We start from the raw sequence: 26346 nt of genomic DNA, 5'->3' as shown, positions 1-26346 counted from the left end.
ATATACTGGAATGTTGTACTTAATGTTCTCGTGCTCCGCATAATGCACATTGTTATTGTCTTTTACGAATTGGATTGCATCCAATTCTCTATAAAACTGGATGTAAACAACATTATTTGTCTTATTGCATTGAAGTAAATGCACACGTTTAATATCAAGATGCATTTGCTCCTTAACCGTTGTGCACTCGAAAAAAAAAACACCTTTAACCACCCGAATGGGTACCCGGGTACCCATTTTTTTAAATCGCTGTAAGTTGAGCATTTTTCAACCGATTGAAGTAATTTTAGCACTGTTGGATTCAGGAACTTAAGCTCTTTGGGATTGGTACCCATAAAGATGGACATGGTGCTCCTGGTTCCCAGGAACCCGGATATCCTAAATGAGTTCCGACATCGAGGCATTTATACACGGATTTCACGTATTTTTGTAATCTTATCTAAGAATTGCTATATGAAATCAAGTGCTATGCTGAGTTGTTATGTTTATATATTTCAGGGGGCATCCGTTATGTACGTAACATAAAATTTAAAATTAAGCACACGGGAAATTTTTAATTCTGGCAACAAACATTTCGAAACATCACGAAGTTACTTCCCAAACAGTTTCGTTCTCATTTATATTTCCTTTTTTTCGTTCTATGAGAGTAAGTCCAGAATAGGCCAACTACCCTTTAGATGACGTCATTTTTCTACAAAAGGTTCATTTTGGTACGGCCTTTCTCAAATAGCTGGTTTGGAAAAGTTTCAAATTAGTAAATGACATTTATGGTGGAAAACACAAGTGTCGGAACATTCTACGGAAATCCGGATTAACGGGAACCAGAAGAACCTACTACAGCAATATACACGGCCATCGAAAAGTGGATAAATTTCTGAATTTACCCGTACTGAAAAAATTCAAATCGGATGGAATTTGCCTTAGTTACAAGCATTTTTATTTGTGGGTACCCGGGTACCCATTCGGGTGTTTACGTAATAAAAAAAATTTGAGCCGCCCCGTTCGACCCCCCTTACTGTAAAATGAAAAGTCAAAGCATGAGAAGTTATGGTTCAACTAGTTCTTGGAATTGACCGAATTGCAGAATCTTAGTTTAAACCTAACTCAGAAATTTCTTATTTTGAAATTCGAAAAGGTACCCGGGTACCCATTCGAGTGCATAAGGGTTAAGCAAACCTTCAAGTTCTCGTATCGAAGGTCGAATTGTGCACTGCCTGAAGTCAACAACAATTGTATTCTTTCGTGTCGGCGGTAGCTTTTGTTCGTTTGGTTCACTCATTTCGAGGTCGTTCTATTGTTCACTACACAATACTGTACTTGGTTTCTTTCGTCCCGAACGTAAGCGGTTTTGTTATATCAAAGACATCATATTAACAAGATATCCAGCTCTCACATTTCCCGAACAAATCATTGGCAACATCCTTTTTTGTGAGCATGGTGCCCTCAGGCGAGTCCGCATCGAATCTCGTACATAAAAGTAGAGGAAGGAAATATCAAATTCGTGCGCGCCAAATTAGCAGCACTGCGCACCTATACAATTGACATGATATGTTGAATGTGATACCGTACGATGGCGTTGGTGAACTGAAGATAGATTTCGCTCCAAGCTGACAGGGTCTGGTTATATCGACTGACTTGGATGAGATGTGAAAGCGAACTGTTACTATGTCTTCAACTTATTTTATGAATTTGTTCCATATAGGTTACAGTCGTTGAAGGGAGAGAGTTGGCATCATTGGGAGTGCGATGCGGTGTCCTGGTGCTGCTCTCAAAAAAGTATAATTTCAATGTGTTGTTTGATACGTACACTTAAAAATTTGGTTGAAATAGTTATTTTGAGTGATAGTGCAGGTGTTTAGTAGTTAGAGTGCTATTTATTGAATAATATTGATCCGCGAAACTAAAGATGCTCAAGCGGCGGATACTGTGAATTTGTCGCCCCAAAATTCAACGATGTTAACCTGTTAACCAATCGAAGCGCCGTCTGCATGTCATTGTCGGCGTTGTCGGATTTCTATGGAATGTGTGAAAGTTTACCAGTCGATCGTGTCATTCATACTAAAGGTCTAGGGTTGGTCTGCAGCGGACCAATTCGCGAGTGTTTTTATTTTATTCTTTCAGTGGTCGTGTTTCATCTCGCGTTGCTGACAGCAGAGCGAGTTGGAGAAAAGGGATACTGGTGAGATCGTTCCTCGGAGATGTTTTATATTTTTCATTCGGTCAATCACGAAGTGCAACTACGGGCGATCTACTTCAGTTCAGCTCATATAGGTTACAGTCATTGAAGTGTAATAACGTGTGCTACTTGGGAACACCCTTGTAATCAATGAAAACTGTGAGCATAGCCAGGTCCCAACTCACCAGTCCGCGACGTCTTGGCAACTCGGAATCTTCCTTATATGACTCTCATCTACAACTGCTTGAAAACTATCAAAGCTCAAATTTAATGCTCTCCCTATCTCTTTCTCGTCTACAGCTCTCACACTCTTCTTTACGTTGCTGAAAGTATGGCCTGTACAAACGATGATTCGGAGCAAGCACCTGCTTTAAACTGACTGAGTTGCTGGAAGCTACCCAAAAACGTCGCACCAACAAAGCATACCAATCCAGAATAATTTCTTACTTGCTACAAGCTGAAGAACATGAAGATTCATCGAACCATAAATCAAATAAACATAAATTTCCCAGTGTAATAGTAATGTATGTGAGCAACCCGTGACACCAAAAGCGCCGTCTGGTGGAGAATGGGTGCGTAAATGCTCCTAAAATACATGCATAAAGTTGCCTGCGCATTTAACCCAACCACAGTAGCTAATGGAAAAAAGTACACCCGTTTCTCACTAGAGGTGCTGTTAGTGTCACCGTACAGTGGAAAATCTATGTTTATTTGATTTATGATCGAACGCAAAGTGTTTCTAAAAGATGTATGCCACAAACGAATGATGTATTCAAATTTCAATTCAATACTACAAGGTGAGATGAAAAAACTGCAACAAAGTAAAACGCCATAATTTTTTCATTTTTTTTTTAAATTTTATTGAATGAAAGCAAAAAATGTCGGAAATAACATCAAATTTGAGAATCGGTTTAGATTTGTTCGAATTGGCCACCTTTGGCACGAACTATGGCCTTCAAACGGCCAATGAAACCATCACACGCTGCCCGAAAGTGGCTCTGCGGTATTTTGTCCCATTCTCGGCGAAGCGCTTGCTTGAGATGATCGACACTTTGGTATTTTTTAGTGCCAACCTTGCTTTCCAAAATACCCCAGGCACAATAGTCCAACGGATTGGCATCCGGAGATTTTGGTGGCCATTGTGCGGTGGAAATGAAGCGAGGAACCTCATTTCTTAACCATTCTTGGGTGGCGCGTGCTGAGTGCGATGGTGCTGAGTCCTGTTGGAATGTCCAAGGTCTGCGGCCGAAATGTTTGCGTGCCCAGGGCTTCAGAACTCCCTCCAAAATATTTTCGCGATAGATTTGCGCATTTATTTTGACCCCACGGTCGATGAATACGAGCGGCGAGCGACCATCGGCTGTTATGGCGGCCCACACCATCACCATGGCCGGCTTTTGAGTTCTGGTGGCCAACCGAAGTTGCAAATTTTCAGCTGACCTCTCTGGCAAGTAAACACGATCATTTTGTTTGTTTACAAACTGCTGGATAACGAATGGTTTCTCATCGGAGAAAACCAAATTCGGCAGTTCACCACTTTCGGCCAAGCGAAGCAACTCTTTAGCTTTTTCGAGTCTAACTTTTTTTTGCGCATCAGTAAGATCTTGCACTTTTTGGAACTTCAATGGCTTTAGTCCAAGCTCATTTTTCAATATTTGCCGAATGGCATATTGCGATATGTTCAGCTCACGAGCCATTTTTCGGCCACTGCGACGCGGATTTCGTTCAATTCGCTTCTTCACTTTTCGAACCATTTCTGCCGATGTTGCTGTTTTTTTTCGTCCACTTCCTTGACGTCGGGCTACGCTACCAGTATCACGGTAACGAGCGATGGTACGAGACACAAAAGATTTATTCACTTTTAAATGCTGGAGGGCTCTAACGATAGCCACTTGTGGTTTTCCAGCCAAATGCAAAGCAATCACACTATCACACTTGAATTCCATCACAAATAACTTTTTTTCTGAAAAATTCCCACCAAAATGCTTTTGTGCGCTTGTAAATAATATAATGAGCTGTCACTAGAATAAATCTGACAGCTGTGGGACGAGCGGTTTAGAAATGACAGCAGTCTGAAGTTGGTTGCAGTTTTTTCATCTCACCTTGTATGTCCCCTTACTATCTCTAGGGAAGTATGCCGCCCCGTAATACGGCCTTCCCTTCCTCTCTCCCTAACAACAAGGCAATCGGCCACGTTAAGCTAAAGCAAATAAGCCCAATAAAATTTTATTTGAAAAAAAACTGTGAGCATCGCCTTTTTTCTACTGAAAACTCTCTCATTATCATTCACAGACTCACGGTCACTTCTGAAACGTTCGTGCCACTGATAAACGACTATTTTCTTCAGAGTATCGAAAGTTTGATAGAATATCGATGACAGATGTGGCGACCTAAAAAATGAAAAAAAAAATATCGGTTGACTTAGAGCGCCATACGGTGGTGATTCCGGGTAGTAAGTTGTCGACCAGAGTTCTGCAAGAAGCCATATAACAGTTATGTTTACTTGTGCGGCTAATGGAATCCACCGGTGGGTGTTTTGCACAATAAAAATTTTCAATTTTTAACGTCACCAGAAACACCACATATAATACAGTAAAAGGACGTTTTAAACATCGGAGTCCAACTGTTTTTACTTTAGATTGCAATATCATATAGCGATAACTTATATTATTTAAGTAGACAGATTGAAAAATTGCGCTTTGAGCAAACTAGTTTGAATTAAAGATGACATTGTTCTATTGATAGCTAGAATAGCTTTACAATCTAGCTATAGATTAATTTCTAAGTGTGATCTAACTTATGTTAAGTAAAAAGCGCATTTTAAAAAGTGTGCGAAAATACAATTGGGGTTGCGGAAATAAACAAAAAACATGTTTGGAATCGACAATTACAACCACAATCTCGACAGTATTATGTCACAACATGCTTTATATTTTAGAAGATGTGTAATAGTAATATCTGTTTGAAATTGGACCACATTGTATTGAATTAAAACACTAATTTCACAATATCGTGTAACTGCTTCCTACACGCAGAGAAAATATTGTAAAAATAACCAAATTTGGGTTTCATCCGACGAATATTTTTGTTGAAATATTGACAAAAGAAAATCTGGTTTGATATTGTAAATTTTTGCACATTGAAACTACAAAAAAATGATCGTTTATATTGCTCGGTGGATTAGTTTGTTTCAATCAATAGTTTGATAAAAATAGCAAATATTTTACTTGTGCGTTCCTGTCAATCTCTTGACAAACAATTTCATAGTAAATTCAATAAAAAAAAGTTTTTGATGAAACGAACTCTAGTTAAAGTCAATAATTGTAACGCTTTAAATTCACAAAACCTTTCAGTTGAAATAAATTTTCTTGAAATTAGTTCTTTCAACTAACGCTTTTGATTGTTGAAACCATACATTTTTGTTTCATTTCAGGAATAAATCGTTTTTTTTTTCAAACTAATTTACAAAGTAATTTTTGACACTACTTTTATTTGTTGTCAATTTCCCAATACACTGAGGTCTTTTTTTATGCGGTCTTTTTTATGCAGTTTGTTTTTACGCGACTTTTTTATGCGAATTTTCAGAGTTATGCGGTTTTTTTATGCGAAGTTTCAGAGTTATGCGGTTTTTTTATGCGAATTTTCAGAGTCATGCGGTTTCCCTTCTGCGGTTTTTTTATGCGAAGTTTCAGAGTTATGCGGTTTTTTTATGCGAAGTTTCAGAGTTATGCGGTTTTTTTTATGCGAATTTTCAGAGTTATGCGGTTTTTTATGCGGTTTTATTTTATGCGGTACGTAAATTTGCATACAAAAAAGACTTCAGTGTATATATATTTTTTTAATTTTGGACTTTTTCAAGACTTTTAGCCGTTTTGTCACTAGACGATCGAATTATTTACATACCACAATCAAGCCCTGATTTATAATTTTTATAGCATCCAACGATTCAGTGCTCCATCAATCAAAATAGAGATCCTGCATGAAATATTTTTTTGCAAAGAAAATGTGTTATGTAATGTTATACACATTTCAAAGTATTCCCAATTATCGATACATACTCTTGAATTATTGAAAATCCCCTAGGAAATTAATGAAGCAGATAAACGTTACATATAAAACTTGTAAAAAAAACTTTATCCGCGGGAGATAAAGAAATGCCCTGAATTATTCTTGCGAGAAAAAATGCTCTTATTTATTAGAAACAAAACTGCTCCGGTTCATTTAAACAGTAAACTTAGTTTTATCAGTTCACAAATAAGATCATAGATAAATTGAGCCTATTTCTTTCTTGAATAAAAGATACAGCAGGATTGAATCAAAACGGATATTTCGATAACGTCAATTCAACTTTGGTTGACATGTAATAAATAGTTAGTTTATTTCAACAAAAAATTCATCGGGAGCAAATAAGTTTTTCGTTTGGTAAAACCAAAGCTTAGATTCAAATCAAGCAGTGAACATTTTTTAGTTTTAAGGGAGAAATTGGTTCAAAACAATCATATTCTAGCTTAAAATGAACATAAATCATATTGAAAATTCTACCAACTGTTTTGTTATTTTAAACAAGCTCCATTTCTCTGCGTGTAGAGTGGGCCAAAATACCTGTTTTACCCTAGTACTAGAACCTTAAAAGTTGGGACACAAGCGAAATATCGCATAGTCGGCAACACTTCTTTTGATACCAGACGATTGGAACTGTCAGACGAATACATAAATTTAAATATTTCGACCGTCCCACGACAAAAGGGCCTAACTGCAAATGACAGTTTCTCTTTGTTTACTTTTTCTTTCACAATTTATCGAGCTGATTTTATATTTGATGATTTACTCTTCGCAAAACTTTCAAGGTAAAACTACAAGCTTTCGATTTATATTGGAAACTTTAGAGAATTTTCATTAATGGCTCCGTAATAATCAAAAGAGAAAGTAAACAAAGAGAGGCTCTCATTTGCAGTTAGGCCCTTTTGTCGTGGGACTGTCGATTTATGTATTTAAAAAAATTGGAAAATATCACGTTTGTTTTTCAAATGGCCAATAGACCATTTGCTAATATTAATTTCAAAATTTCAAATAAATCAGTGCTAACCGGAAGTAAATCATAACCGTGCATCATTCTTCATTGAGAACTTGAAATTTGCAGACTTATGCCGTTTTTCTTTGAGAAACACTGGTGGCGTGGATTGCTCTGGTTTTGCACTTTCGAGCAGAAATGCAATATTCCGGTGGTGTTTCATTGTCATTTCTGCTCGAAAGTGAAAAACCAGATCAATCCACGCCACCAGTGTTTTTCAATGGAAATCGCCATTAATTTCGAGTTTACAAACTTTATCGACCATGCCTGAAGATATTTGTAATGTTTATCTGGCATCTCTGCTGATTGAAAATGTAACACAAACAAGTAATTTTTGGATTGCATTCAACGTTGCCAAAAAATAAAACGGCATCGTAGACCAGTTTTAAATTTGACAGAAGAACTGGTCGAATAAATAAAACTAGAACGGCTTGCTGGGGATACGTTTGTTTCAGTTTCTGCTCTTTTATAGATCTTCCCTATAGAACTTCTAGCTGCTGAATTTGCTCTAATACAGATAAATACCGATTTTATTTTTCAACTTCGATAGGCTAAGGAAAGGTTGTCGTTTGGCCATTTTTTATTCCCTAAATGAGCCCTGGTGACATTTTCCTGGTACTTAGGTAGCAGAGATTCTACCGATATGGTACAAATACCGAAAACCGATTTTTGGAAAAATGACCTGGCAACGCTGATTGCATTATTATTGTTTGGTATCCCCGCCCCACGGAAATATTAAACTAGAATATATAGCATTTATTTGTAATTTTATACCAGCAAAGGAATGGACGGGATTTCCAACGGTCAGCAGAATATTTTAACGCGCCGTCGATCTTCTTTGTACTCTGGCGGTCCCGGTAAGTACTGACAATCTGAAAATTAATGGTTATTGCACTGTTTTTTTGTTTTCGAAAGGGTCTTCTACGGCTTCACCGAACACTTACAAAGCTAGGTAAAATTTTGCACAATGAATTTATCAGACTATCCGTAATCAATACTTCACAATAAATACATTCAAACTACTCCATAGCTATGAGAAGCAACTTGCCAACGAGATCGAAAACTGGAGCAGACTTCTCCGAAACAAAGTTCATGAAATACATGACCACATGCATAAGCAGATTCAGCTTGACTCCACGTTACTCTCTGCCGAACAACAACAATATTTGGACCAAGGACCCAAGTTAATAGCGTTTTCCAAGCAATCAGAAGAAATGAATAACCTACTGGAGCGTTATATTCAACGGAAATCGTTTCTTGCTCAACGTTACGACGCTATCTTAGGTGAAGCTCGATCTCAAACGGATAACAAGGCTCTAGGTATTACGGAAAAGCGACTTCTTTCAGATGATATCAAATGATTTTCGGAATCAATGAATTTTGTTTTTATATGGTTAAATTCATTGTTTAAAGAATATTTGTACGAAAAAATGGTTATTGTGTGATTCTTTTTTTCCGAAACTGACGTCTAATGCCTACCAAAACTTATGTCTAAAATAACAGCCATTTGCGTTCGACGTATTTGGCGTCCAAAGTTGCCCTGCAGCATGTACGTCTAGTTTAACTGTTTAAGCAGTTAATTCCTAAGTTTGTATAAAGTGACACTTCTCAAGTGAAATTTTAATAAATTTTGTTCAATCATTAACTTGAAATTAGAAGAAAGATTACAGCAAATAAATTGTACTTAAATAAACAATCTAAACTAAAGATAACAACAAAAAAGCTCAGTAAACATTTAAATGTAAGTTGGTTTCAAGAAGTTTAGTTTAGATCCAGTACATTTTTCATACTATCACTCATGCGCTGCACGAAAAAAGGTCGATTGGCTTGATGCTTTTGATACCTTCTAGTTGCCTTGTCGGCTCCACCACTGCTAATATTGCGTTCATTATTGCCAGAAAATTGGACCCGTTTACCGCTCTCTTTATGAAATGGATCTTCCGGTCTTCCCTGTGCACGCAGCAAATGTCCCGGAATGGTCTTTTCCCGAATTTGTATAATAGAAGTGTTCATCACTTCACAATCGATTTGCATCAATGTTACCTTTTCCGACTGGTTTGTCACTGAAGATCATAATAATTTTGAAATAAAATTCTGTTGGTACTTCGAATGTACTTACAATTTTCCATCATTGCTGGCAACATTAGGGACATTTTAGGTCGATTTGTTTTGTTGTAGGCTAATGCTGGTAGCAGAAGGTGTTCTGCACTAAAGGATACCAGGTAAAACGTGTCATCGCGGCGACCAATCTCCTCGAAAAATTTAGCATACGTCTTACTCAACCTCGGGTAATACAACGCCAGTTCACTTTCCCTGACTGATTTCTGTTGTTGCAACAATTTTGATTCTTTAATTTTAACACCTCGTTGCTTCTTGGTAGATGTTAATTTGCTTCTTTTCTGAAATGATTCCATCTGAGAACTGATGTCCTTCATTTGTTGGTACATGGAATCGATAGTATCTTTCAAAGCAAACATTTCCGAAAATGAATTGATCCTCATGTCATCACCATCGCGATCGGTAAGATTTTTGTACCCATTTTCACCGATCCAACGACGTAGATCACTAGCCAGTCTTATGTTTTCGGTTTGGTTCACATAAAATGGACAAATTGAAAATGGTTCATCTACGACGTTGGACATTTCTTCAAGCTTAGTCAAGTTCAAATTAATGTCAATATTACGAGGTGCATTGAAACGACTGGAATCAAGCCATAACAAATTCCTTTTATGAGGACCGGTCCTTTCCACTATAGCTTGGCTTTCACTATTGCTGCTGAGAAGATTCCTAAAACAATAAAGCTTAGTTTCAACTCTCAATAACACTGCTGATTAACGAATCGTGATTTACCCCAGAGGACCAAAATTGAGCGACACCATAAACAACATCGCTAGAACTATTGCCGTATTTTTCCGAACAGTAGGTGTTATCTGTTTGGTAAAGTAATTAACGTTTTCCGGCTTCATTCCGCAGGAACATTTATGTTTCAGCTTAGACATAAGTTTAATATTTTCCTATTTGAAAAACATAGAATAAAAAATGAGATGTAAAATATTTTAGTAATCTTAATTCTACTTACGTCCTTCAGGAATAGATTCTCCTTTGTCAACACATCAATCTGCTGTTCCAATGTAGTAACATATTCCTTTTTACGTACTCTGGATAGGAATGCGGATTCCCGGTTTTTTATCATTCTTTGATGTCGTTTCATCGTTCGCTCATCAACTGATTTTTCCACAGGTGGCAACATCGAAATCCTCGGTGCCGATTGAAAAGTTTCTGATTGTCTTTCTTGGACAGTTGTCAAGTCGTGTTGTAGCTGTGGTGGTTTTGGTAATACCGGTTTACTTTTAACGATAGTTTTAAATGCAGAAGCTGGTGTAGCCTTAATTAAAATTGTTCCATTGTTTGTTCGATTTTTCATATTTTTAACTAATGCCTTATAATCTTCATTTGTCAACACGATGGTTTTCTTCGTGGCGTTCCTAGAAACAGAACCCGATGAAGAAGCAGTATTGGATAATCCGCTTTTAGGTAGAAGTTTGATCTTTTTCAAGTCAGCCAGATTACTATGACCAGACGGTTTTTGAACGATTGGTAACTGAGCTGTTCCAACTCGAATTACATTGTTACTGAGTCCGGCAATAATGTGTGGAGGTTTGATAGAATTTTCTGGAGAAACAGGTGGACTATTAAGTAAAATATTGTTCAGATGAACATTTCTGCAGGACCCATATCCACTAGAAGGATACGATTCAAAGCTATTGTTGCTATCCGACGGAGACGGTGTGTTCCTTTGAGACGACGAGGAACAATCAGACTCACTTTCTCTTTTGATGACTCCATTCAAGAACATATCTGGATCGATAAAGTCACCATACTGCGGACTCATATTCTCGTGTGTTAACAAAACATCTTCTATAGGTTGAGCAGCAGATGATAGCAGGTCATTCTCCAATACTTCTAAAGTTTCATTAGTATTTGCTGAGCCTTCATACATATCCATTGGATATTCATCCAACATTGGAGCAATGTCCAGCATCGTTTCTTCTAAAAAATGAACAGAATACAGATGCGACGATAAATATACTTAATTGAAGTTAAAGAATTAGAAATGCATTACTACCGTATAATTGGTGTTCTGCCATTGTCGCAGCTCAGAAAGAACACTTCAATATATGCAACCGGTCACAATTCCAGATATTTGAAACACAATAACACTGATAAGTATTAGATTAAATAAATAAATAAACTTGTTTTGTGTATTTTTATTGAAGTTATGAAGTAGTAGAAACTTTCTGAATGTAAAATAAGTATTTCAGATAGTTTCTTTCCATAAAAAAAAAACTTTTTTTTCCTAAAACTGCTACATATATTTTGATGTTTGACACTGATTCATTTAGGAAAAAAAGTTAAATACGCATGGGCGTAACAAAAGTGGGATCCTACACTGCTAAAAATCAACAGTGTTTCTCTAAATAAATTTGAACTATTTATCCACTCTCTAAGACGGACTGAGTAATGAATTTTGACTTGACTGCAAGGATGCCAGGTCAAATCTGTGTTCGATCCAAAAATCACACTGTACCAAATCTGTGTCTACTTTTAGTAAGAACATTGTAAATCAGGATCGTCGTCGTGAGCCAAAAAAGGTGTCGTCACTTTCAAGCGCTCTGTCGGAAATATATTGTTACGATGTTTTCCCTAGCAATAAGAAGATTTTACGAACTCATTGGCAGTCTGTGATCGGAAATCTGAGAAAATTTGTGTCATTTTAAAAATCTATGCAGGATATTGAAAATCTGTGAAATCTGTGTGCTGAGCAAAATTTTCATTTTCACATTATATGATATTCTAATGATTTTTCACTATTAGCATTTCCAATTTTCGTCCTGGATTGGCGGTTCAATGCATATGACGCTGGTCTTATAAGCCAGTTGTCATATGTTCGAGCCCCGACCTGGAAGGATTCCTAGTGTCAGTAGAATCCATAGTACTAGCCATGCAATGATTTTGTACACTAAGAATCGGCTGCGAAGTCTGTTGAAACAGAAAGGCCAAATTCCACAAAAGGAATGTAATGCCAAGACTTTGCTTTATTTCCAATGATAACTACAAAGTGTAATAAACATCATGTCAAAAATATAAGATAATCTTATTAAACATAAAACTCTTCGTAACGTTATTTTTACAAGATTTTCATATAACGAATGAAATTTCCAGTCTGAGTCAAATTTATTGGCACGCCCTATAACCAAATACAAATAATAATACCCCTAGGTCCCATACAAACAGATCATAAATGTTTGATTCATAGATTGAGCAAGTTAGCCTAGCCTAATTCACTGTTTGGAGTTGACAGAATAACCGTGAAGAAATATAAAGTATTTGGCAACGAAACCACGGAAGATCGTAGTTGCTACGACACGAATTTAGTTTGTTTGTTTTTATTTAGGGAAATAAGCTGTTTTTCGCCATGGTCGATTTCGACAAAGGATCTGATGTATTCCAAATGCTTGGATTGAATACAGCGCCAGTATTCATTCATTTTCCAGAGAAAGGAAACCCGAAACCGGCGGACACAATGGATATTCAGAGAGTAGGTATTTCGGCGGAAGTGTTCTGCAAATGGATACAGGAGCGAACCGATATTCAAATAAAAATATTCCGCCTCCGAATTATTCAGCGACGATGGCTCTTCTGATGCTAACCGCATTCGTTGGAGGATACTTGTACTTGCGACGCAACAACTTGGACTTTTTGTACAACAAACAAATGTGGGGGTTTTTGGCGATCATTTTCTGCCTGGCAACGGTTTCGGGTCAAATGTGGAATCATATCAGAAGTCCACCGTTTGTACACAAGGGCCAAAATAGCGTAATTGTTTATAGGTTTTTGTTTAGTGGTTGTTTATTATAATAAATTAGGGTTGTAACCAATAAACAAACGAATTGTTGAAAATGTACAACCACACAACTGTTAAATTGACCATAAGATTTTTGGTTAAATTCTGAATGGCGCAGACACACATCATATTTAGGTCGTCGTCGTTTTCAACATTTTGAGCGGGATTCTTGCATCTGCTCTAATGCATGAGCTACCGCCACAAAGAAATATTTTCTCACCACAAAAACTAACTGTTTTCCTTATTTTGAGCTTAAGAAACTTATGTCTAATGTTTTATGTATTTAATCATTTATTAGATTTTGTTTCTAATTGATGAAAACATTGAGACAGAAAGCGCAAGATTTCTTCAAAGTTAAAAACATAGGCGGTCAGTCAGGTCATTATCTTGGTATACGTTTCATTTTAAATTACTAAAAGGCACGATTTTGTTACACAATACACTGGACGTACCATTCTTCCCACTGAGCTAAAAATAACAGAAAAAATATAATTTTAGACACTAAATACCACATTCTTGCTTACCCAACATGAAAAAATGTATTACGAATAAACATGTTTCTGAGAAACCGCTGTTTATTAGAATAACAAATAGTATCTATGGTAATCTTGGAGTTTTGCATTCAGCATTGCCAGTTGTATAGAAAATTTGCAAAAGTACATTGTCAAGCTGACAATGTCTCTTGACAAGGGGCAAATCACTCTAAACTTTGTCTGAACTCAAAAAAGTTCTACCGGGAGCAGAGATGCCATTTATTCAGATTTATCTGTATTATACAGATTTTTACATGCGCATACAGATTTAACACAGAGTACAGATTTATTACAGATTTCTTAAATTTAATACAGATTTATACAGATTTCACCAAAAGTATTAAGGAAAAAATTAAACTATCTATTAGTATTTGAGCTATCTATTAGTATTTGATTGCAATGACGAGATAAACGTTTAGGAATCAACGTACAAATCACTTTTTAAAATATATATTTTTTGTGCAGATATTTAATGAAGAACACTGAAATCCATTTATATTAAAATTTGTAACTAAATTGGACTTAAAAGTTAGACAAGTCTTGGCATCATGAAACATTATTGCCAGACTGACAGTTGTATTACCTGACTTGACGTTGCATATTGGATTTTGGAAATCCATCTTAACTTATGAAGTGAACATTTTCAAATTAGACAAGTTTATGGCACCATAATACAATTGTTGTTGATAGGAAAAAGCTATAAAATTTCGTCGATGAATATAATATAAGATATGAAATTTAATCTACCACTCTATAACCATAATCTTTTAGAATAACACCTTTAAACATAATTGTATTGTAGAAATTTTATTTTATTAGCGAATACAGATAAATACAGATATTTTATACGAATCAATACAGATTTTCTATGAAAATATCTGGCATCTCTGACCGGGAGTAAAAAAGTTTAGCAGGGATCTCGCTGGATTAGAATGGGATTAGAGAAGTTTAGCCGAGATCTGGAAAAGCATTATTTTGACATAAGAAGCTGTAAACGTGGGAGCAGAGATGCCAGATATTTTCATAGAAAATCTGTATTGCTTTGTATAAAAAATCTGTATTTATCTGTATTCACTAATGAACGGAAATTTCGGAAATAAAATGATGTTTAAAGATGTTATTCCATTAGATTATTATTATAGAATGGCAGATGCAACGAGCGTTCCTTTAAATCGTAAGTCCTTGCCGCACTGATAGGAACATTCAACGACGAAATTTAATTGTTTTTGTTATTAGCCGCAATTGAATTGTAAATCCTTATACTTTTTTCGTTTGAAAATGATGACTTGGAATTCAAACGCCCAATACGCAACGTCAAGTCAGGTCATACAACTTTTCAGTCTGACAATAAAGTTTCATAACGCTATGACTTCCTTGAACATTAGATCAAATTGGTTTCAAGGTATGATATAAATGTGTTTCATTATTTCTTTCTTACTTTTTGTGGTATCTGTATAAATCTGTATTGAATTTGAGAAATCTGTATAAAATCTGTACTTTGTATTAAATCTACAAAATCTGTATAATACAGATAAATCTGTATAAATGGCATCTCTGCGTGCGAGCTCGAATGACAGACACACTTCAAACAAGATTAGGCAAAACTAGGTTGGATTAGTTTTAAATTACCCAAACTTATCTAGAATAGTTGGGATTAAATGAGATTAGAGAAGATTGCTTTGGAATGACATGAGTTTATTAGTATGAGATTGTCAAGAGTCTAGACTGATTTGCCCCTTGTCTCTTGACAATGTACCGCATTGCGAAAAATGTGTCCCCGAAAATTTGTCGGAGTATTCCGTATTATAATTTGTATTTGCTATAACCATTACTAGATATCCACACAACATACATTGAAACAATTTATGAAGCGCATATTATATTCATTTCGAATTAATATAGATAGGTTTATCTATACCGTATGACTATTTTTATAAAATTTATATATAACTTTTAATGGAGGTCATCCCAGTTCTATATAGCAGTTATATATAGATCAAATGATTGCTATTTGATTGAATAAGATGTATCACTTATTCAATAAGATTCAAATAAAAAAAATTCTGCACTGAGCTAAATTTTCTTTTTCACATTATATGATATTCTAATGATTTTGCACTATTAGCATTTCCAATAATAGTTACAAGATGTGTTCAACATCATGTCAAATATATGAGATAGTCTTATCAAACATAAAACTCTTCTTAACGTTATTTTTACAACATTTTCATATAACGAATGAAATTTCCAGTCTGAGTCAAATTTTTTGGCGCGTCTTATAACCATTACTAGATATCCGCAAAACATACATTGGAACAATTTGTGAAGCGCATATTATATTCACTTCGAATTTATTTATATAGGTTCATATATACCATATGACAAGTTTCATAAAATTTATATATATATATATATATATATATATATATATATATATATATATATATATATATATATATATATATATATATATATACATATATATATATATATATATATATATATATATATATATATATATATATATATATATATATATATATATATATATATATATATATATATATACATATATATATATATATATATATATATATATATATATATATATATATATATATATATATATATATATATATATATATATATATATATATAACTTTCAATGGAGGTCATGCGAATAGCAGATAATTGCCAACTACTACTTTTCTTTGAGGATTCAAGCTGTACTAGTATTCCATTCGGTAAGGGAGCACCTCATGATATTTGCGAAAGAGAAGTGAGATCCCGAGACTGAAAATAAAAAAAATGAATCTTACTAAACAGATAGAGTAATGAAATGTACCGGATATATATTTCATGGTTCGTTAACGCTTATCCTTGAACGAAGTTGGATGAGCTGTCTTGTCAGCGATTTAAAATTACATTGAGATGCGAAACTTCCTGAAAAAATGGTCTGGAGCAGTTGATGAATATCGAGGACACAACTATTCACGACTTTCATCGGATTTCCATATAAATTATATGGGATATTTTTATGACTTTCATTATGATAACGTCCATTTAGATTTGACGTACACATTAAATAAAGATTATAAGTTTCCATATAATTTCTATGAATTATATTCTGCGTATGATTCATATTACAAATCTAATGAATATAAATAAGATTTTCATTTCAGTGTGGGATTATGGTGCTTAAGGGAATCAAAAACAACAATAAAATTAACTGTCTTATCAAATACTTCTTGTTATATTTTTCGTAATAGTTTCATAATAAAATATTATTTTAATATTTCAACTACACTTACTTCTTTGGGACTGACTGATTTCATCGGATATTTACTGTCACCAGACGAATCAGATGCATTCCGAAAAGCTGATAATCGGAAATTATTCCTTTTTTCGAGTTCCGTAAGGGAGCACCTCATGATATTTGTGAATGAGACGTGGGATTCAGAAACTATAAATGAAACATTTAAACCCTCATACTTTCAATGAAAATTATAAGTTTTCACATGACTTATTAAATATAAACAGCATGCGATTATGACAAAAATGTAATGAATATTAAAATTATATTGGCCTTAGTTTTATCGACTTTTCGCATAACTTGTATATGGTATGGTTATCAATATCATAAAGATTATAAAGATATAAAATTTATTGAACATCATTTAGATTTTTTGTAGAGTTCCATTAAAGGTCATATGTTGTCATATGTCTTTTGTGAAATACCATCTGCGTACGATTCATAAGACACATTCAATGAATATAAATTATGTAACGAGTTAGGTTTCATCGGATTTCAACATACATTATATGGAATATTCTTATAATTTTCATTATGGTTACGTCTATTTAGATTTAACGTACACTTTAAATAAAGATTATAAGTTTTCATATAACCTCTATAAATTATATTCTGCTTACGATTCATATGGCAAATCTGATGAATATAAGTAAGATTTTCATTTCAGTGTAGAATCGAGGGAAAATCAAGTGATATTCTTGCAAAAACTTCGATTGGTTCCAACGCCAGCATCAAGTTTGGTTTTCGTAAGATTTCCAACGATCTGTGTGAATTGAAGCTAGCGAAAACAAGTTCAACTCTCATTAGGAATTCAATTGCATTGTTTAAAATTCAGTAGAAAATCTTGTCGTCTGCATTCTGTATCTTGAACACTTTCCCGCTTCAAATCGAAACGATTCGATTAGATCCTATAGACTGAGGTCTTCACTTCGCAAATCTTTTGTAAAAAAAACCCTTTTTGTAAACTTTCCCGTAAGAAAAACAATTCGTCTTATCTTTTTCGTGAAATATCAAAATTTAGTGTTAGGCAAGATGGGTCATCACTGGCCTTAGCCTATCACGTTAGTGACACAGCAAATAAAAAAAAATTAGTGTTATTTCCTCACTCACAAATTTTTATTTGTTCTCTTTTGTTTACATTTTTAAATTGAATAGAAATCGTTACCAAGGTTATGATAGCTGTTATACTAAAAACAACTATTTTGAAGACTGTTTTGCCAGTTCCAGACATTTCTCGGATTTCATTATGACGTTACCAGTTACTGAGGGGTAGTTGGATTTGTGATACAGTTTTGAAAGAGAGTGGCAGGTCGTGTCGTCGGTGATACATCATCGTGTAAGCGTCATTTCTGCACTGTGTATCCAGCCTATGAAACATACACAAAAAGGAAAACGAACTTTTTCTCAGTCTAAGACAAGACCTGATAACTTGCTCTTATGTACGATTCATACGGTCTGCCTTCTTCCGTCACAGTCAACCTCCGTCACCGTCGACATTAATTACATGCATTCTTATGGAGCCACGTAACGTCACCGTCACGGAACGTCTTGACGGACGGAGTGTGTGAGCGTTCCGGTAAAGAAAGTATTAAACTAATTGTGGCGGATGCTAACGTTCCGGTGACGGATAAAGGCGGACCGACTTAATCGTACATTATTCTTCCTTCCTGTTGAATAAATACCAACCGCCTGTTAACGTGTCGGTTGCCATATTTACAGATTTTTTAAAAAGTTTTTATGCTGAAAAAAGAAATTATTCTCATTTTAATTTTTAGGCTCGGTCTTTGAGAAAGAAACGTGAAAAATGTTTTGATGAATACACTATTTTTATTAATTCGTTTAACGTTTAAAACAATTAATTGGGCCACAGATAACAGATATACAAGATAGGACAAAAAATAGCAAATTTGAAATTTACACAGGATTTTGTCCTGTGTAAATTTCAAATTTGCTATACGTTATAAACACTACTGCCACCTACTCGACTGTTCGCCGCGATCTTTCAAAACGTTCCACTACGTTCCGGAACGATATCAAAATCATCCTGCCTGTTATAGAAATATTCCACCTACAACAATTTTAACACTTATCACACGATTTCCCTTAGTGTTAAAGACAATTTTATTTCCATGTCGCATAAATCACACGAGAATTCGATCGGAATAAAACAAGAAACTTTCATTTTAACCTACAGTAAAACAAAAAACCTATGCGTGAAGTGAATTTGTGGCTCAGTGAAATGGCACCCAAATCGTGGTGGCACCTTGTGTCAATCGTGGTGACATCTGCAAGTGTTTGCCACGCTGATTGAGCAAATTTTACACACAGTTCATATGTGAGCCTGTATATCTGTTATCTGTGATTGAGCATACTTCTGCTGTTGTTTATCCTCTCCTATCTTCAAACGAAGCTTCATGTCACTTTATTAAAAAATGTTTAAATTGTGAAATTTGTTTTCCACCTCAACCTATTCATCGCCATATGACACTTTTATCGATAGAACATTAGCAACACCATCTGATTTTTTTCCATTTAGATAATGAAACTTAAAAAAAATCTAATCATTCCTGCTAAGATGACAAAACACGAAATATCTCTTTTATGTGAAACGCAAAATCGAACCCAAACCATTGTTGGCGTAGTACCGGATCTTTTGAAAACCGGAAAAAGTCAAGTTTGGATAAAATGATTAGTGCGACAACACATCACTTCATTCTTCTCGTAAAAGTAAACACACTTTCGAATTGATACTAATTTAACGAATCTTTTTTGGTTATACTTTTATTCATTGAGAAGCAAAATGGTTTGATGCTGATTAATAGTTATTACAGATGGAAAAACCATCATACATTTTTTGAAAATTTTCATTTTCCTTGGTGAACTAAAATTATAAATTTAATAAAAGAGTTTTTTGATTTTCTCTATACTTGGCATCATTGCTTGCGTACCCTGCAAAAGTTTTTTCTTTTCACAACGTGCGGATAGCAAAATCCAAGGTGAATCATTTTTCAGTCATCAGAGTTACCAGTTTTATATAAAATACAATAACGTACTCCGTCACTCTGACAGTGTACACTGGCATTGTACCTCATAGCAAAAAATGTGTCCACGAAAATTCATCGGAGCATTCCATATTATAATTTGTATTTGGTGGCACCTCGTGTCGATCGTGGTGACATCTACAAGTGTTCGCCATGCAGATTGAACAAATTTTACACACGCTTCATATGTGAGCCTGTATATTTGTTTTCTGTGTTTCTACTTAGTTGAGTGAAAGTTTTTTTTTCTTTCACAGAGTTTGTTGAGAGAAAACTATAAAATGGCAAGCGAAAAAGGTATCGAAAATGCCGATCCGATTTAAATTGGCTCAGATTTCTTCATCTGTCAAAATTGAAGAATCGTGATAACCAACAAGCGTACCTCTCAGCCAGAATGCAGCCAGTAACGGTGTGGTAACACAATGGGAAAAATACTTGCTCGACTTCTCTTACAGGGATGGTACATGAACAATTTTTAAGGTTTACGCTCTGATGAAATATCATTGAGTGACAGTTACTGCGTACTGCACATTGAAGAAAAACAAAACAGACGCGCAAACGTCAAAAGAACGAAAGTTATTACAGAAAAAGTCGCGGTTACAAATTTCTCGAGTTAACGTTCTCTTCCATTCAATTATAATTCACCAACTCTTTGACCGTTCTAACTAGATGAAACTACTGCGTTTATTGTTGTATGTTTTGTTATTTGTGTCAAAACTTGAGTACCGTTCACGGCAACTGTTGAAACTGGGAAAACTGCCATGATTCACAACATGCTTCGCAATAGCTACTCCACGATTCGATAGTGAAGAGGAAGAATTGTGGGGAGGTCAACGCTTCGGATAGGATCCTTATAGTTGCAGTGTGCCCTAATTTTCGTACTCGTGGTGACAAGACGGGTGAGTCATAAGAGAAGCGGAAGTCGGGCTTTACAGTCGACACTTCCGCATGTAAGTTCCACACGTTGTCCATTAACTGTACATCGTAAACAAATCAATGTTTTGCATGCTCTGCTGTGGATTATTATTCACGTAGTTTCGCGGTGCAACTGTGTTTGTGCGCTTGATTAGGCCTTGAGGGGAAACAAGAAAAATGTGTGCTGACCTAAATAACTTTAAATAGATTTTTTGTTGCTTTTTCTTTTGCTGAACCTGCAAAGTTTATTGACTTTGTTTCTTTGCAGGCTAGAATGGCGACTTATAACAACGCGCATTGGCTACTGTCGCATATTCGCAATTCATTCATTTCGACAGATGACACCGGATTAAGTGAGACGGTTATGATGTTGGAAGATATTCCCGCTCAGTACGCACAGCTGCACAAGCAAGCACTAGCTAATCAGTCTGTAGGTCTAGGCACTGCAAAAAGCTACGAAGATTTTTATTGCTACCCAGGTTTAGATGATTCAGACGAGGAGGAAATTGATTCTATGTCGCAATCGTACGAGATTCAAATGGATCAAGAGGTTGGTTTTCAACGGCAACGTTCGAATACTGCACAGAAGCTAGAACGGTTGGAAATAGCTAGAAGGAAAGCAGCAAGAATAAAAAACGTCAAATATGAAACTACTGTGCAGAGGCCAGACGAAGCAGATGACGAATTGTTTGTACGAAAGACAGTTAGCAAAGAATCCAACGAGGAAAGAAAGTCAATGCTAACAACTCAGTTGGAAACCTATCCAAAAATGCCACAAAATAAATTTCTCGAGTATGCCAAATTTGACGGAACCTCACAAACGGAAGTACTTACGAAGACTTTCAAAATATTCCTAATCATGATGCCGGAGGAAGATCAAAGATCTTTTCCGATGCAAGTTTGCGTTACCGCCACTGCCAAAATTCAGGATGTTATCGGTTTAATTTGCTACAAATGTAGTATAGCATATCCGGGAATAAGTTTGCGATCCGTCCGGCATTACGGGTTATTTATGACGGAGGAGGATGGAGAAATCGATTTAGATTTTCCTCCGTTGGACGTGAGGGAACCATGCTCAAAATTTTGCTTTACCCATCTAGCGATTGCAGAAAGAAAACCGTCTGAGCTTCAAACTCAGTCCAGTCTCAGTTACTCATCGACGACTAGATTGGAGCACAGAACGCGCTCATTGACATCAGAGGAGGCGGATGCAAGTTTCCATACAGTTTCCCGTGTAGATGAAACATCAGTCAGAGAGGCTAAAATGATGACTCTTCAGCAAAAAAAGGATCTGGACAAAATGCAAGGACACACATCCAAACTAGAGGCTCCCCTTTATCGATCTTTTTCTGTGTTTATAATTCACAAAGCCCGCCCGAAAACGGAAGTGAATCTTGGTATATCGGGCGATAAACTTGAAATCGATCCACTGCAACATAAGTCTACTATGTTCTGGCATCGCCAGAAACCGGCAAACCATAGCATGGATTCTGTAGCCCACTGTTCTATAGTGGATCGAAAATCATCCAAGGCAGTTATTCGAATAGTATACAGTGCGACACCCTACTCACAGGCGCTGACGGTTGTCGGCAGCGATTTCGTCACATCAAGCCCAACTATTCGTCAGCAACAGCAACATCTGCAGTCGACTCAACCGCATATTTTCAAACATTATGATATCGAAACTGATCCCGTCACCGCTCAGGAAATTGTTGAAAAGATAAATAACATTCTCGAGGTTAAATCAAGTCCCGTACGCCGAGAGTACATTGCCAGTAGAAGTGGCCGATAAAAGTATCCTGGATACCAAGCATACCAATCCCAAGTCCCTTGTAGATATACTCGCACGCTCAATTCACAGCCTTTTTAATACAGGTTATTTATTTCACTTTCATTCCCCACTCGTTTTTACAATAGATACATAGTTCCTGTTTATTATTTTTTCTGAAAGCGCCAATAGTTAGGATAAAAAATGCAACAGCTCTTATCAATGCAAAGCAACAACCTGAAACACAGGCTTGTTGTCTGTCACAATATGAAATTTTTACAAATCTTAGGTAACTTGAAAGTGTTCACCAGTTTTAGGTTTAAATTAATATTTAACATGCAAACAATATATGATAACTAACGAGAATCGTTAGTGCAACTATCGAACAAGAGATTACAAGGTATAAACTCACATCCAACCGTACTGACGTCAAGCAACTTAAGACAGAAACGAAACTGAAATAGCCAATACCAATTTAGGATAGTTTAGAAGTCATCTCGGTTTAAAGATGGGTCGCTAGAGAAACTTGATGCAAAAGCCTGCACATATAATTTAAAGGACTATACTGCTTAATACCCAAGTGTTCTTTTACCGAACATCGCTCTTCACACTTCAAAATGACTTACTGCTACAGCGTGATAATGGTGGCGAACAAACTGTTAGGTGAGCAAATCTGTATAGACGTGTAAAAACATCAAACCTGTAAACTAGCTCTGTAAATATGATTTTTCTTGATTGGCAAATATTTTGACCGGGCAATAAAACAATTTGGAAACCGATTTTAACTTTCATATTGCATGGGGCAGTATTGTGACTGTCAATACAATAATATAAATAACTACTACAAATACGTTAGTTTATACGATATTTATTACAGCTATGATTTCTACAAGAATATAAAAGGAATTTTCCAAAAAATGTTTTATCCATTTTTAGAAGCTAATCCGAAATCATCCTTGGAAAATAAACCCCAAAACCTCCATGTATTTTCTTGTGACGCTCTCGAGACTCAGAGAGAACTACGGTATGTGAATAGAATTGCTGGAAAAAATGACTCGAACGGAGCCTCGGTGACCAATAGTGTCATATAACATTCAGCTCAACTCGACGAAATCCGTGTGTAAGTATGGGTGAGCATTTTTCAACCTTTTCGCGCTCAATTTTCTCAGAGATGGCTGAACTGATTTCAATAAACTTAGGCTCGTTTGATAGCTACTATTGGGAAATTGATCGAGCTCGAAGATCAAATGGCTGCGATTTCTAGTTCCGGAAATATTATTGCATAAGTGACGTAACCGACATAAAGCGTTCTTTTGTTACCGCTCAGTTGTCTCAGAACCGATTTTAACAAATTTATGTCGTTTTCGCTTAAGAAAACTGAAACTGACCCAGGGTAGTTTCATCAAACAAACCCTTTTCATGAAACTGAGTTGGTTTCGTACTTAGCAACGGGAATTTGAGAAAATCTGATATAAAAACCTGACTTGATTTTCAGTTCAACAACGTTGAAACTAGTTTCGAAACTAGCTTCAAACAAACGGTTTGATAGCAGTTAGGGTGAAGGCTGGGTTAGGTTTGGCATCAAGCGAAAACGACATTTGTCTTTTTATTACTTTTGATCATTGAAGAACCCAACTGATATAATGGCATAAGTGACGTAAACGTCAAAAGTCATAAACACTCAATTTTTCTTGTATATGGATTAGCCGATATCATTAATTTTAGGATCGCTCGAGACTTAAATTGGGTTGTGTTTCGGAGATGTAATCGTACAAGTGACGTAATCGACAAGCCTCATCGGGCTAGGAACTGCGAGGTTGGGAATCGAACCCAGGCGGGTTGCGTGATAGGTATCGTTATGTTACGTTTAAGAAGCTAAAAAGCGTTGCATACGATAATTTTCTCAAATTTTGTAGAAATTATGAATGTTAAAAATGTTATAGGCGTTATGAAGCGTTACATGCGTTACATTCTGGACGTAACAGGAATTACGAAGCGTTACTTTTTTGTAAGCTAAAGGCGTTACGAAGCGTTACATGCGTTACTTTTTTGTAAGTTCTGTTACGTAGACGTTACGAAATGTTACATGTGTTACTTTTTTGTAAGTTATAGATGTTACAAACTACGTTACACGTTACTATTTTGTAAGCTATAAACGTTACGTAACGTGATGAAGTGTAACTGTTTTGTAAGTTATATGAGTTATGAAGCGTTACATTTTGGAAGTTACAGGCATTACGAAGCGTTACTTTTTTGTAAGTTGAAGGCGTTACGAAGCGTTACGTGCGTTACAAGTGTTACATGCATACTCTTTTATAAGTTTTGGGTGTTACATAGCGTCACATGCGTTACTTTCGTGAGCTAGTGTTACTTTTTATGAGTTATAGACGCTACGAAGCATTACTCGTTTATAAGTTACAAGGGATACGATGTGGTACTTTTCAATAAGTTTAAGGCGTTACAAAGCGTTACCTTTTGTAAGTTACAGGCGTTATAAAGCGTTACTTATTGTAAATTACAGACGTTACGAAGCGTTAAATGCATTATTTTTTGGTGAGTTGTCAACGTTAAAAGCGTTACTCTTTTATGAGTTACAGACGTTACGGAGTGTTATTTGCGTTACTTTTTGTAAGTTAGAGGCGTTACGAAGCGTTACATGCGTCACTCGTTTGGAAAGTTATAGGTGTTACAAATCGTTACATTTTTCAAAGTTACAAGCGTTACGAGGCGTTGCATCCGTTGCTCTTTTGTAAGATTTGTGTGTTACGAAGCGTTATATGGGTTACTTTTTGTAAGTTGCGTTTGTTAACGCTACAAGAGTTTTGGCATTCCAATTTTAACATATTGAAGTACTTAACTTATTTGCAAAATCTACTGGGAATGTCAAAATTATGAAATGATTAGAAACGATCCTACAACGACATGAAATGCACTGATTGAAATGAGAACGATTGAATTTTAAAGGAAAATGATCATAAATATTATTGCAAGAAGATCCATAATTTTTATTCCCGCAACTAAAACTTCATCCTGTATCTTCTGCTCAATGAAACTTGGAGGTGAATTTATTGTTCTAATCTATCTAGAAAGAATCATCAGTTCTTTTCTTGATATGAAAGTATTCAGTTAATTTAAATGTTATTTTAAAAGATGCATGTTTTAAATGTTACCGACAGCCACGTTCCCGAAATAAGAAACAGAAACAGAAAAGAAAAAAAATTTAACCCACTTAACCCTATATTTCCGGATCAGGAAGTCAGATCCGCATGAAATTCAGGAATTACGTATGGGACCACAGGACCTTTCATTTGAACCTAAGTTTGTGAAAATCGGTTGCGCCATCTATGAGAAAAGTTAGAACATATATTTTCTTTTTTTTTGCAAATTTAACCCATAACTCCTGAACCGGAAGTCGGATCCAAATAATATTCAGGAATTTTTTATGGGACCTTAAGACCTTTCATTTGAATCTAAGTTTGTGAAAATCGGTTCAGCCATCTCTGAGAAAAGTTAGTGCAGTTATTTTCACAATTTTTTGCACATTTTGCCCCATAATTCCGGATCCGGAAGTCGGATACAAATGATATTAAGGAATTTTGTATGGGACTACAAGAACTTTCATTTGAA

The 26346-nt window shown here is 35.6% G+C and overlaps 3 protein-coding genes across 4 annotated transcripts; 2 read left to right on the top strand and 1 right to left on the bottom strand.

Annotated features, from left to right (window-relative positions):
• The first annotated feature begins 7806 nt into the window (after positions 1–7806).
• On the top strand, positions 7807–8694 carry LOC131427719 (uncharacterized). Its single transcript, XM_058591162.1, has 3 exons — positions 7807–8104; positions 8163–8199; positions 8278–8694. Exons 1-3 carry the CDS (start codon positions 8032–8034, stop codon positions 8606–8608), a joined length of 441 nt encoding a protein of 146 aa, XP_058447145.1. The 5' UTR covers positions 7807–8031; the 3' UTR covers positions 8609–8694.
• On the bottom strand, positions 8661–11600 carry LOC131427718 (cyclic AMP-dependent transcription factor ATF-6 alpha). The gene is made up of 5 exons (XM_058591161.1): positions 11374–11600; positions 10327–11297; positions 10098–10261; positions 9367–10034; positions 8661–9310 (listed from the first exon to the last, which is right to left on the bottom strand). The coding sequence occupies exons 1-5, from the start codon at positions 11393–11395 to the stop codon at positions 9009–9011; spliced, it is 2127 nt and encodes a 708-aa protein (XP_058447144.1). The 5' UTR covers positions 11396–11600; the 3' UTR covers positions 8661–9008.
• A 9002-nt stretch (positions 11601–20602) lies between these two features.
• LOC131427716 (stress-activated map kinase-interacting protein 1) lies at positions 20603–23603 on the top strand. Of its 2 annotated transcripts, none has more exons than XM_058591159.1 (2): positions 20603–20935; positions 21220–23603. In XM_058591159.1, the coding sequence occupies exon 2, from the start codon at positions 21226–21228 to the stop codon at positions 22741–22743; it is 1518 nt and encodes a 505-aa protein (XP_058447142.1). In that variant the 5' UTR covers positions 20603–20935; positions 21220–21225; the 3' UTR covers positions 22744–23603. The 2 variants fall into 2 exon arrangements, with proteins under 2 accessions (XP_058447142.1, XP_058447143.1); XM_058591160.1 differs by having other exon boundaries at positions 20603–20986.
• The last annotated feature ends 2743 nt before the right edge of the window (positions 23604–26346 follow it).

This window comes from Malaya genurostris, chromosome 2 (genome assembly GCF_030247185.1).
Source record: "Malaya genurostris strain Urasoe2022 chromosome 2, Malgen_1.1, whole genome shotgun sequence".
NCBI classification, from domain to species: Eukaryota; Metazoa; Arthropoda; class Insecta; order Diptera; family Culicidae; genus Malaya; species Malaya genurostris.
Note: the sequence above shows the minus strand (reverse complement) of the source record. Positions and strands in the feature narration are given on the sequence as shown.